Consider the following 12937-nt stretch of genomic DNA (forward strand, 5'->3'; position numbering starts at 1 on the left):
CCAACCCCCTTCTATCCCTCCCTTACCCCTCCACCCCCCAACAGGCCCCAGTGCGTGATGTTCCTCCCCTCCTCGTGTCCATGTGTTCTCCTTGTTCAACACCCACTTATGAGTGAGAATATGTGTTTGGTTTTCTGTTCTTGTGTCAGTTTGCTGAGAATGATGGTTTCCAGCTTTATCCATGTCCCTGCAAAGGACATGAACTCATCCTTTTTTATGGCTGCATAGTATTCCATGGTGTATATGTGCCACATTTTCTTTATCCAGTCTATCATTGATGGGCATTTGGGTTGGTTCCAGGTCTTTGCTATTGTAAACAGTGCTGCAATGAACATTCGTGTGCATGTGTCTTTATAGTATAATGATTTATAATGCTTTGGGTATATGCCCAGTAATGGGATTGCTGGGTCAAATGGAATTTCTATTTCTAGATCCTTAAGGAATCGCCACACTGTCTTCCACAATGGTTGAACTAATTTACACTCCCACCAACAGTGTAAAAGTGTTCCTGTTTCTCCACATCCTCCCCAGCATCTGTTGTGTCCTGATTTTTTAATGATCGCCATTCTAACTGGCGTGAGATGGCATCTCGATGTTACATTTTTATATTTATATTTATTATGTACAATGTATTTAAAATGTTAAATTTATATATAAACATAATGTATATTTTATGTATTTAAATATATATTTTAAAATTATAAAATAGATAATGTATAAATTTATAAAATAGATGTTTACCTTATTTACTATGTATATATAATCTATTTATATACATAATTATATATATATACAGATAAATAATGGCAGTATATTATAATGCTTAATAAATGGAAATAAACATAATTTGAAGGTGTATTCCTTTAAAACATCATTACTATGTTTTGAAGCAGGAATCAAAGGCATGTCTATTGCCAACACCTTTTGCAAAAATGAACAGCAATCTTGCTTTTGTGTGTGATGAGCTGCTTCAATGCTGATGTCAGAACTCCTGTTTATCAGCCAGCTGAGTAGCAGTAGCAATACTATGTACTACTCCTTAGAAGATTTTCAAAGCAGAAATGACCAGTGGACATTGTCTAAGAATTCCTGCAGAGAATTCTGATTTTAATCTCCTGGCAGATCTGGTTCACTGGTCAATCATTTTGTTTTATTTTTAATCTTTCAGATTTTTTTCTTTTTTTGAATCCTGAAGAAGCATCTCACCAGTACTCTTTACATATAGTGATTCACTAAGAAGACATTGGCTTGCAAGACTCTCTGTGTTGGGCCAGGATTTTGCTCACCACATTGATGCTTTCACTCTTCTTTGTCCTGCCCATCCCATTGATTTCCAGGTCCTATTGGAATTGCTTCTCTTTTCCCAACTCCATGTCCCTCACACCACCTACTTTAGGTTCCAGTATGGATTACAGTGCTGCTTCCTGCATGGTTTCCTTTTCTCTGTGTTCTCCCTATTCCAGGGTGTTCTATGCACATCTGTAGGAATAATTTTCAGATGTGCTTTGCATCATGCAATACCCTGTTCAAGAACTGGGGGGACCATCTCTTAGCTCCATGTATGTCTTCCGTTCCTCAGTCAGCCTCTCAAGGCTGGCCCCATGACTCTCTTTAATAGATGAATACTGCCTGATGTTATGGCTGTTTAAAGGAGACAGCCCACCTTTAATGTTGACTCTTAATTGGAACAATGTTTTACGATGCTCTGTACAGCTTTTCCGTGTTTTAACTCTACCTGATCCATTTAACAAATTCTAGCCCACTCAGAGACATGTTTCCTAGTTCTTGGATTCATAACTATTTAGTGCATTTCTATGGGAACATGGTCTTACTTAACCTTTCTCTGGCATTGCATCTTTATAGGGAGGAAATCAGACAGCTACAGTGATTGCGTTGTGTTCAATGAGGGATTTCAACTTAGCTCAAGAAACCTGCCAGTTGGCCATCAGAGATGTTGGAGGCCTGGAAGTGCTGATAAATTTGCTTGAAACTGATGAAGTCAAATGTAAAGTGAGTGGCTCTGTCACAATGGATGTGGAGTCTTGTTCCCACCTTCCTGGGGCTCTTTGCTGCCTGGTTCTTGTCTTTATCTGCTATTATTGCTGATGACCTGCTAATTCTGTTTGCTGCACTTTCTCCTTTCTCTGCTTTTCTTCTTTCCTTTGCTCTTCTCCATTCGTCCCTCATGCTTCCTGAATGAGGATTGTTTATATAAATGAAAGAGAATATGCAGGATGTGTGTAACCTCTGGGAATGGAAACTATTTCTTAAAAAACTTAACTGGGGAAGGATTTTAGGTAGACTCAGAATTTTTAAAAACATAGCACGGGTTACAAATTCACCACTCATCTTTTTTCTTTTTTTCTCACGCAGATTGGTTCATTAAAAATACTGAAGGAAATCAGTCATAATCCGCAAATCAGACGTAATATTGTTGACCTTGGGGGCTTACCAATTATGGTGAATATACTTGATTCTCCACACAAGAGTCTGAAGTGTTTGGCAGCTGAGACCATCGCGAATGTCGCCAAGTTTAAAAGAGCACGGCAGGTGGTGAGGCAGTACGGGGGGATCACCAAACTGGTGAGTAGCCCTGACATCATCATCGCCATCGAGCGCCAGCCGCACTGCACACAGCTCCTTGCTGTCCTTCCTGACCACGCTGGACATTCCATAGCCATGAGAGCGTGTCCCAGGAGCCTTCTATCTGTATCACTTGTCCTTAAGAATTATTTTTGCATGTTTATATTACTGAGTGTCCAAAATAAAAACATGTTCAAACTCATTTTTCAAAGAAATAGAAAATGTTTAAAGGAGATGTAGCGGTCACCACCTATGGTACATTGGCAGGGATGCATTCATGTATAGATTCATGCATAGATGTAAGAGATGGCGAGACCTGCTGCTCGGTGGAAAGCTGAAAACTTTAAAACATCAAAAGCTTTACAACTTGAAAAGCTGTTGACATCTATGATGCCATTGGTTTTTTTGTTTTCGTTTTTTTTTTTTTTTTTGAAACAGGATCTCGCTTCTGTGGCTCAGGCTGGAGTGTAGTGGTGCAATCTTGGCTCATTGCAACCTCTGCTTCCCAAGTTCAAGCAATTCTCTTGCCTCAGCCTCCCAAGTAGCTGGGATTACAGGAACCTGCCACTGTGCCTGGCTAATTTCTATATTTTTAATAGAGATAGGATTTCACCATGTTAGCTAGGCTGGTCTCAAACTCTTTACCACAAATTATCCACCTGCCTTGGCTTCCCAAAGTGTTGGGATTATAGGCATGAGCCACCATGCCCAGCCTATGATGCCACCAATAGATTATAAAGATCTACCCACTATTATAGAGCGCAAATCCACTAGAAATAAACACAAAAAAATTGTTCTCGGAAGTGATGACTGATTTTTCTTCCTATTTTTCTGCATTTGCCAATTTGCCTTTTATGTGTAAGTCTTACTGGTGGCCCATGGCCTCTGATGTGGTGACCTTACTGGGAAAATGCTCTTCCAAGCAGACAGTCAGATCTTCAGGCTCTTGTTCATCTCATTGTTAGAAGACTGAGAGCTGAAAACAGCGTGGGTGTTTAGCAGTATGTGCTCAGTGAAACGGTCTGCAGTGTATCCACAAGAAACACCTACTGAGACAGCTATCACTATTGTGTTGAAAGTTTATTTATTTATTATTTCGAGATGGAGTCTTGCTCTGTCACCCACGCTAGAGTACAGTGGTGTGATCTCAGCTCACTGCAACCTCTGCCTCCCAGGTTCAAGGAATTTTTCTGTCTCAGCCTCCCGAGTAGCTGAGACTAGAGGTGCATGCCACCAAGCCTGGCTAATTTTCGTATTTTTAGTAGAGACACGGTTTCACTGTATCAGTCAGTCTGGTCTCGAACTCAAGAGCTCATGCAATCCACCCACCTTACCCTCCCAAAGTCCTGGGATTACAGTCGTGAGCCACCACACCCAGCCTGAAAGTATATTAATGCAAGAAATAAAATGTATAATATTTAATATTGTATAAAATCATGGCAGGATTAAAAACTGTTGCTATGATCCCAATTTTTAGAAATAAACATTAGAAATAAACACACAAATTGCTCTCAAGGGTTTTCTCTGAAGTGATGACTAATTTTTCTGCCTTCTTTTCTACATTTGCCAATTTGTCTTCTAAGTCTTGCTCTTATAATCAGAAAAAGTAATTTTCTCAATAGCTAGCATCAAAATAAAAATACCAGAATCTTGCTTACCACCTTTGCCATCATTAGGAAAGACTTTTTAAATGTTTTCACCTTAGTAAGGATCAGTAGATTTGTGTCTCCCCCAGAACTGTTATCTTACTGTATTGTTTCCACTTCTGCATTTTAAGTGACAGGTCTTATTCATCCTTGTGTCTTTCACAGCACATAGCCCAGTTCCTTACCCATATTAAGGGTTAATACATATCTATTGGGTGAATATGGATTTTAATGTAAATATGTACACTGAGAAATGTGTTCAGAAATTTGCCAAAAGACATTCTGTGTTTTCACTTGTCATCTTTAAAGCATTATAAATGTATTTGTTTCAAAAATAAGATAGAATCATGACTGGATAGATGCATGAATAGTTGGTGAGATACATAATAAAATGAAGTGGCAGAATGTTAATTATAGACTCTAGGTGGTGGATGTAGGGAAGTCTGTCGTGCAATCACTGTAAAATTCTTTAAGATTTTCTGTTTGAAAATTTTCATTAAAAATATCAGAGAAAATGTAATTATTACTATGATTACCATTATTCTGCTTAAATAATGAAATAATTTGGCAGGTTGATGTGACTGTCTACTGACACCACTCCCATTAAACTGTAATAATGGATAATGTAACATAAAATTAAAATATGTTTTATGCATCACATTCAGGAATCTAGTACAGTAAGTCCTCATTTAATATCATCAACAGGTTCTCAAAAATTGTGACTTTAAGCAAAACAACATGTAACAAAACCAGTTTTCCTCTAGACTTACTGATATAAAAAAGAATTAAGTTCCTATGACATATTTCTGGTCACAAAAATATGACTTCTAAATGAAGACCCCAACACTGCCAACATTAAAAATGGAAATAACTATGACTTATACACACATTTAAGAAAGGTTAATTAAAACAAGTAAGACAATTATTTAACCAATCTTTGGTGAATCAGCCAATAGTGCTGGTCATGGTGGCAATGGGTTAAATCAAAGAATAAATTTTCGCAAGGCAAAGATTGTGAGGAGCATCTCCTAACCACCAGGCAGTTCCAAAACAGTCACAAATGCTATGGGCTTTCTGAGCACTTCCATACCACATCATTTGTTGTGCACCTGTGTTCAATCCCATGGTCTTCAAATTTCTCCCACATGGCTATCCCACCTGCAGTCAGCACCTGGAAGCCTCCATTCCCTCCTCCCCGTTTTTCCTGGGTCCATATCTAATTAGACCAGGACTGCCCACCTGATTCAAGCCAGTCCCACTGGATCTCTCTCCTAGGAACTTGGAATTGGGATTGAGAGACTCTACTTAGCCTGGGCTATTATTCCCTTCTAAATTTGAGATTGGTGGTTACGGGCAGTATCTGTGGAATTTGACCATCAGGGAGAGAAGAATGGAGCAGACATGCATAGATGATGTCTCCTGAGCCCCATACAGAGACAGTGAGCCTGCAAGGGTGGCTGACAGTGAATCACAGCTCTCAGGAGGTCTGGCTTCCCTTCCCCCATGAGGCAACCTGACATCCTGCTTAATCCTTATAGTAAATTGCCTTTCCCTTAAGATCTTCAACGACTTTAGTTATTTCAAAGAAAAAAATGGATGCTTGCAGTTGTGCTGTTTGGTTTGGTTGGCTTCAGTAGCACATGAGGAAGGCTATGTCCTCCAAAGAGGCCTCATGGTTTTTGTTTTCTGGGTTTTTATTTTTTATTTATTTATTTATTTTTGAGGCAGGATCTTGCTTTGTTGCCCAGGCTGGAGTGCAGTGGAGTGATCATAACTCACTGCAGGCTTGAACTCCTGGGCCCAAACAATCCTCCCACCTCACCTCTGCCTCTGGAGTAGCTGGGTCTACAGGCGTGCACCACCACATCCAGCTTTTTTTTTTTTTTTTTTTTTTTTTTTTTTTTTTTTTTTTTTTTTTTTTTTGGTTAGAAATAGGATCTTGATCTTGCTGTGTTGTCCAGGCTGATCTCTAATTCCTGGCCTCAAGTGATCCTCCCACCTCGGCCTCCTAAAGTGTTGGGATTACAGGCATGAGCCACTTTTCTTGGTCAGGTCTTGTGGCTTTAAGAGTATAAAGTCCATTCGGTTCTCCTTAGAAAGTGCTAATGTTTGGGGAGGCTAGTTTTTTGAGATGTTAGGGCTGAGGATGTGGTTTACAAATATTATTGATATAAATATTAGAGCCATGTTAAGAATATATTATCTTGGTGGGTTTACATTTCTTGTGAAAAGGAAATGTATAAGCTCCCTAATCCGAAGGAAGATTTTTTGTAGGGTTTTGTTTGCTTTCCCTGGCTGCTATGGAGTATGAAAATTGATTTTTTAAAACGTTCTTGTTTTTGATGGAGGTGAGCTTGGTAAGCAACCTTGGTAGCGATTGAAGAATGCCTGAGATTTTTAAGATTTCCATGAACACTGGATTTATCTATTCCTATAGGTTGCTCTACTAGACTGTGCACACGATTCCACAGAACCCGCCCAGCTGAGCCTGTATGAGGCCAGAGATGTGGAAGTGGCTCGCTGCGGGGCACTGGCCCTGTGGAGCTGCAGCAAGAGTCATGCGAATAAAGAAGCCATCCGCAAAGCGGGGGGCTTTCCTCTCCTGGCTCAGCTGCTGAAGACTTCTCATGAAAACATGCTAATTCCAGTGGTGGGGACATTGCAAGAATGTGCCTCAGAGGTACTCACGCTGGTTCTGCTTCCCTTGACTTCTCAACTTGACTTTCTTTAGTCCAAAAATTGTTTTTAAGGTTATCACGATGGCTCAAGGAGTTTTCTTTTTTTTCCAGGAAGTCAGCATTCTATGAGAAAGAGAGATCCAACTGAGAGGACACTAGTTAAATCAGTACCTGTGTACTGATTATTGTGTACTCTCTCTCTCTCTCTATATATATATGCATTATACTATATATATATATCACACAGGTACTGATTTAATCAGTGTCCTATCAGTTGATAGGACAGTGACATATATATATATCATATATATACTGACGTTTTATATATAATCACATATATATACTTATATTCATATATACACGCTAAATATATGTATATATACACACACATACATATATATTACTCAGTGGATTCTCTTATTGATGTGGGGATATGTCAAGCTAGAACTTTGGTGATTATTTCCTAAAAAAGTTTGTTCAGCATGTTTATTAGTAAATGTAAACAGATACTTATATTCATGCCTTAGACACATAACTATGTAAGTTTTTATTCCTAGGAAAACTACCGGGCTGCAATCAAAGCAGGAAGGATCATTGAAAGCCTTGTCAAGAACCTAAGTAGTCAGAACGAGCAGCTGCAGGAGCACTGCGCCATGGCCATTTACCAGGTGCGATGAACTCTCTTAGCAGGTGTCGGCACTCTTTCCCACATTGCTTAAGGCAGTTTTCTAACCATGTGGTTTCCTCCTATGAGAGTGGGACTCAGGAATCTGCATTTTATTTATTTATTTTTGTAAGTTTTATTTTTTATTTTTTAGAGATAGGGTCTTGCTCTGCTGTCCAGGCTGGAGGGCAATGGCACAATCATAGCTCACCGTAACTTCAATCTCCCAGGCTGAAGTGATCCTCGCATATCTGCCTCCCAAGAAGCTGGCACTTCAGCCATTTACCACCATGACTGGCTAATACTCTTTATTTTTGTTTTTTCAGAGACGGTGGCCTCATTATGCTGCCCAGGCTGGTCTCGAACTCCTGGCTTCAAGCGGTCCTCCCTCCTCAGCCTCCCAAAGTGCTGGGATTACAGGCATGAGCCACTGTGCACAGTCTGCATTTTTAAAAAGTACCGCATTGGATTTTCATACACAGTTAGGTCTAAGAACCATTGTCCTGTGGTAATGAGAGATAACTTGTATAGGTCAGAGAAACCTGCTTTGACATCTGTGACTATTTGTTTCTAGAAGACATTTATGCATATTTGTTTCCTAAAATCATGTACTTAGTATAAAGTAGATAAATAAGTACATGGGTGCTTCTATATTGCTTTTAATATATCCTATTCAAATAATCTTGGGGCATTTATCTCCTACCAAGGCTAGCCAGAGGAATGGGTATGTGTGTGTTTCTGTTTCTGATTTATCTTTTTACTGGTTTACTTATTGTAGTCTACACTAACTTTTTGTGTATTATACATTTCATAGTATACCAGAAAACAGATTAGAATGGTAAAGGGAGAAAAATGGCCTTGACAAGGTAGTGAATGGCTGGTTACTGTGCACATTAGCTTCTACCTAATCAGAGAAGGTTTGCTGGAGGAATGCACTTAAGATGTGTAGTCAGAGAGTATGTCAAAAAGATACAAGGAGCCGGGCACGGTGGCTCACACCTGTAATCCCAACACTTTGAGAGGCCAAGGCAGGCAGATCACTGGAGATCAGGGGTTCAAGATGATCCTGGCCAACATAGTGAAACCCCATCTCTACTAAAAATACAAAACTTAGCTGGGCATGGTGGCATGTGCCTGTAATCTCTGCTACTCAAGAGGTTGAGGTAGAAAAATCTCTTGAACCTGGGAGTTGGAGGTTACAGTGAGCCGAGATTACATCACTGCACTCCAGCCTGGGTGACAGTGAGACTCCGTCTCAAAAACAAACAAGCAAACAACATCAACAAAAAGATCAAGGGATTCATTTCAGTAGAGGATTGTATTAGGTTGTGAGGGAGGGCTGCTGTAACAAAATACCACAGATGGGGTGGCTTGAGCAGCCGAAATTTATTTCTTCGCAGCCCTGGAGACTGTAAGTCTGAGAGTAGAGGTAGTTTCTTCTGAGGCCTCTCTCCTCAGCTTGTGTCCTCCCACCGTCTCCTGGGTGTACGCCGGTGTCCTGGTCTCCTCTTGGACTGCAGTCCTGTTGGGGCAGGGCCCACCCAAGTAATTTAAAAAAGGTCATTTAGCCTGAATGACCTCTTTAAAAGCTCTGTCTCCAAATACAGTCACATTCTGAGGAATTGGGAATTAAGACATCAATATATGGGCTTGGGGCAATGGCTCATGCTTGTAATCCCAGTATTTTGGGAGGCTGAGGTGGCTGGGTCACCTGAGGTCAGAAGTTTGAGACCAGCCTGGCCAACATGGCAAAACCCTGTCTCTACTAACAATACAAAAACAATTAGCTGGGTGTGGTCATGCACGCCTGTAATCCCCAGAGGTGGAGGCACGAGAATCGCCGGAACCCAGGAGGTAGAGGTTGCAGTGAGCTGAGATTGTGCCAGTGAACTCCAGCCTGGGCAACAGACAGACTCCATCTAAAAAACAAAAAACTTCCATATATAAATTTTGGGGGGACACAATTTGGCCCATAACAATGGTATATAGCCCTGACTTGTATATATGCCTCACTGGAGTAACCATTGAGTTGATTAGAAATGGGGATTCATTTTTAGAAGGTGCCTCTAATCCAGAACTGAAAATCACATGCAGAAGATAAACATGGCAGGTACCTATGTGGTACATTATGATGAGGATTTCTTCCATGGCCTCCATGGGTGACACATGACACATATCTACAGCACATGACATCAAAAAACAGCTGTGCACTTGGGGTAATAGCCAAGTCTCTGCTAACTGTATCATCTGTTGATGACACATCTGTATCATCTCTAGAGCCCAGGAAGAATGATCAGTTGAGACCATCTGTGCAGTAAAGATGTATTTCAAAGGATGACACAAACATGGATAAGAATATTTGAATAAAATGTCAGGTACTATTGATATCACCTACTGCTCTGGGCGTGGAGACTTGGAGAAATTCTTTGTCTCTAATCACTTGAACCCAGGAGGTGGAGGTTGTAGTGAGCCGTGATCATGCCACTGCCCTCCAGCTTGGGTGACAGAGCGAGACTCTGTCTCAAAAAAAAGAAAAAGAAAAAGAAAAGAAAAGGAAAGAAATACATTTGTCTCTAGTTTTCAGGGGCCATTGAAGAGCTGACCAAATCCCTATCACTCATCTGTCTTCTCTTCTACGTTTCCCCAAAATTCTGTGTTGCATCACTGCAGAAATCCTCCATCCCTGCATGTGGAGTTGTAGGTTTCTCACTGTCTTTTGCCTCAGGAGATGCCCAGGCTACCTCAAAACTGGTTCGGGAGAATTGCTGAGTATGTAGAAACTGCTATCTATTCCCAAAACCACGTAAGGAGAGAGACATACTGTCAGAAACCTACCAGTAGAGAGACGAATTATATCTTACTTTGAGGCACCTTCAGAAAATGATCTCGCTAGAAAGAAGTTTCATAGCTACTAGAATGGCAGCCTTTTTAGCCATCATCGAAAGCTTGATATTCCTTGATCACTGACAGCCTCTGATTTGACTTTCTGTGCAGTGTGCTGAAGATGAGGAAACCCGAGACCTCGTTAGGCTGCATGGAGGACTTAAACCCCTGGCCAGTCTACTCAATAAGACTGACAATAAAGAGCGGTTGGCCGCTGTCACAGGGGCAATATGGAAATGTTCCATCAGCAAAGAGAATGTGACCAAGTAAGAGAAGGAGCTCAATATTCTGAAATGAAGATATGGCTTCTGAAACGCCTTCTTCTCATTTAATGCCATTCTAGTAAGGAGTCGATTCTAATGTTAGTGGTAGATGTACATTCTGGATGAAGTTAGCAGAATGACGGGATTCTTAGGATAGGGTAGAATAGAATAGAATAAAAAGTCATTACTACCTGGTAATGACTTTTTCTGTGCCTCAATGGCACTAAGAGGCTTGCTGACATGATCTCTCTACTTTGCATATGGGCAGCCATTTGAATTAGAAATATCTCTGATATTTTCCGTGGGGACCTATCAAGGTGATTGGGTAGATTTCCCATGGAATCTTTAGAGATGGGAGTGATTTTATTCTTTTTTCTTTTCTAAAGAGAAACAAGATGAATCAGCTAAATGTCAACTAATCAGTTACTCTTTAAAGAGTGGTCATTTTAAAATATGATTTAATTTGATTTTACAGTATTTATAAACTTTACAATCATTTGATTTATCTTAATTTTCAAATCTATCTCTTCAAACTTTTTAGAGTTTCCATTCTCAGTGATGGGTATTCTGAGGCAATTTCTCCTTGACTCCATCTGATTATTGCCTTTAACAAGAAATTCACATCTCTGACCATTTAACACAAAATAAGTTTACTTAATAAATAAGGCAAAGTGAAGTCATGACTAGCTTAAAAGTAACCTCGGCTAATGGAACTTTTACCTTAATTAAAACCTCTGCTGCATCATAATACTTAAATACTGCTGAAATGTATTAGAAAGGTAAAAATGTTCTGTATAGAAACTACTAATTTTCAAATATTTACCTTTATGTAGCATGCTTCCTTTGGGGGGTATGTGTGTGTATTTGTGGAGATATATATATATATATATATATATACATATATATATACACACACACACACACACACACATACATACATATGTGTGTATATATGCACACATATACATATACATATATATCAGAGTGAAATTTTATAACAAGAGAGATGCTCAAATTTATTAGTGGTTAATATGGAAGATACTCAGGAGTGACTTTTTAAAAATCTAAGTAGCACAAGCTACTACTCCTTTTAAGAAACCAACGAAGACCAAATAGGTACAATAGAGCCATATTTGACGTGTGTAAAAACAAAAATATATATCATATAATTTATTTTTATTAAACATTTAGAAGACTTCATTCAGGTAAAGTAGTCTCTATAAGATAGGGGGAAAAGCCCTAGCAAAGTGGAATCTTAGACGCTCAGGTTTAGAAGAGGCAGTGGTTTTCTTAGAGACTGTACTGCATGGTGATTAGGGGTGAAGGTATGGAGCAGATGGCTGGGTGTAGACGTCAGCTCTACTATTTACCAAGCTTCAGATTAGCCATCCAATAATGGGGATTGAATAATATCTGCATCATTGGGTTGTTGTAAAGATTGAATGAATATTTAGTAATTTTTAGCTAACCTTATACAAAACACAATTCTTTCTGTCTTTCTTATGATGAACCTAGGTTTCGGGAATATAAAGCCATTGAAACCTTGGTGGGACTTTTAACAGATCAGCCTGAAGAAGTACTTGTGAATGTGGTTGGGGCCTTGGGAGAATGCTGCCAAGAACATGAAAACCGAGTCATTATCCGGAAATGTGGTGGCATTCAACCACTTGTGAACCTCCTTGTTGGAATAAACCAAGCCCTTCTTGTGAATGTTACAAAAGCAGTTGGTGCTTGTGCGGTCGAACCTGAAAGTATGATGTAAGTGGCCCTGGAAGTGGAAAGACTTTATATACGTGTTAGGGAAAATACTTGAGAAGTCACAGAATAGTGTCATCATTTATAATTGATGTGCACAAATGATGAAAAAATACAATGTGTTATATAAATAATCATGTTTATTAAATCACGACTTACAGAGCCAAAATGTTACCTTATATGAGATGAAGGGCTAAGTTGGGCATATTGGAAGGATTTACAATACACAGTAATCAATTTCCCAGGTGGAAACCTTTATTCAATCAACAACACTTTTCTCTGTCTCCTAGGGAAGTATTATATATCTATCTAACTATGCTTCTAGAGAGTTCCAGACACATTCTCATAGTAGTCTTCTTGTTTCTCACCTATTCAGCAAATGTATTTTGAGCACCTAGCAAGAACTGTGAACTGATGAAGGGAAGAGACAAGGATTTTAAGTGATGGTGTTATTCCTTATTGTCT

General features: G+C 39.5%; 1 protein-coding gene across 1 annotated transcript in view; it reads left to right on the forward strand.

Annotated features, from left to right (window-relative positions):
• Positions 1-12937, forward strand: part of ODAD2 (outer dynein arm docking complex subunit 2) — a 149987-nt gene that overhangs the window by 55064 nt on the left and 81986 nt on the right. Inside the window, exons 11-16 of the mRNA XM_017535468.2 lie at positions 1864-2010; positions 2374-2583; positions 6667-6909; positions 7465-7575; positions 10566-10720; positions 12233-12475. Of these exons, the coding sequence (XP_017390957.1) occupies positions 1864-2010; positions 2374-2583; positions 6667-6909; positions 7465-7575; positions 10566-10720; positions 12233-12475 (1109 nt within the window). The remainder of the gene's footprint in view (positions 1-1863; positions 2011-2373; positions 2584-6666; positions 6910-7464; positions 7576-10565; positions 10721-12232; positions 12476-12937) is intronic.

The sequence above is a fragment of the Cebus imitator genome, unplaced genomic scaffold (genome assembly GCF_001604975.1).
Source record: "Cebus imitator isolate Cc_AM_T3 unplaced genomic scaffold, Cebus_imitator-1.0 Scaffold92, whole genome shotgun sequence".
In the NCBI taxonomy this organism is placed as follows: Eukaryota; Metazoa; Chordata; class Mammalia; order Primates; family Cebidae; genus Cebus; species Cebus imitator.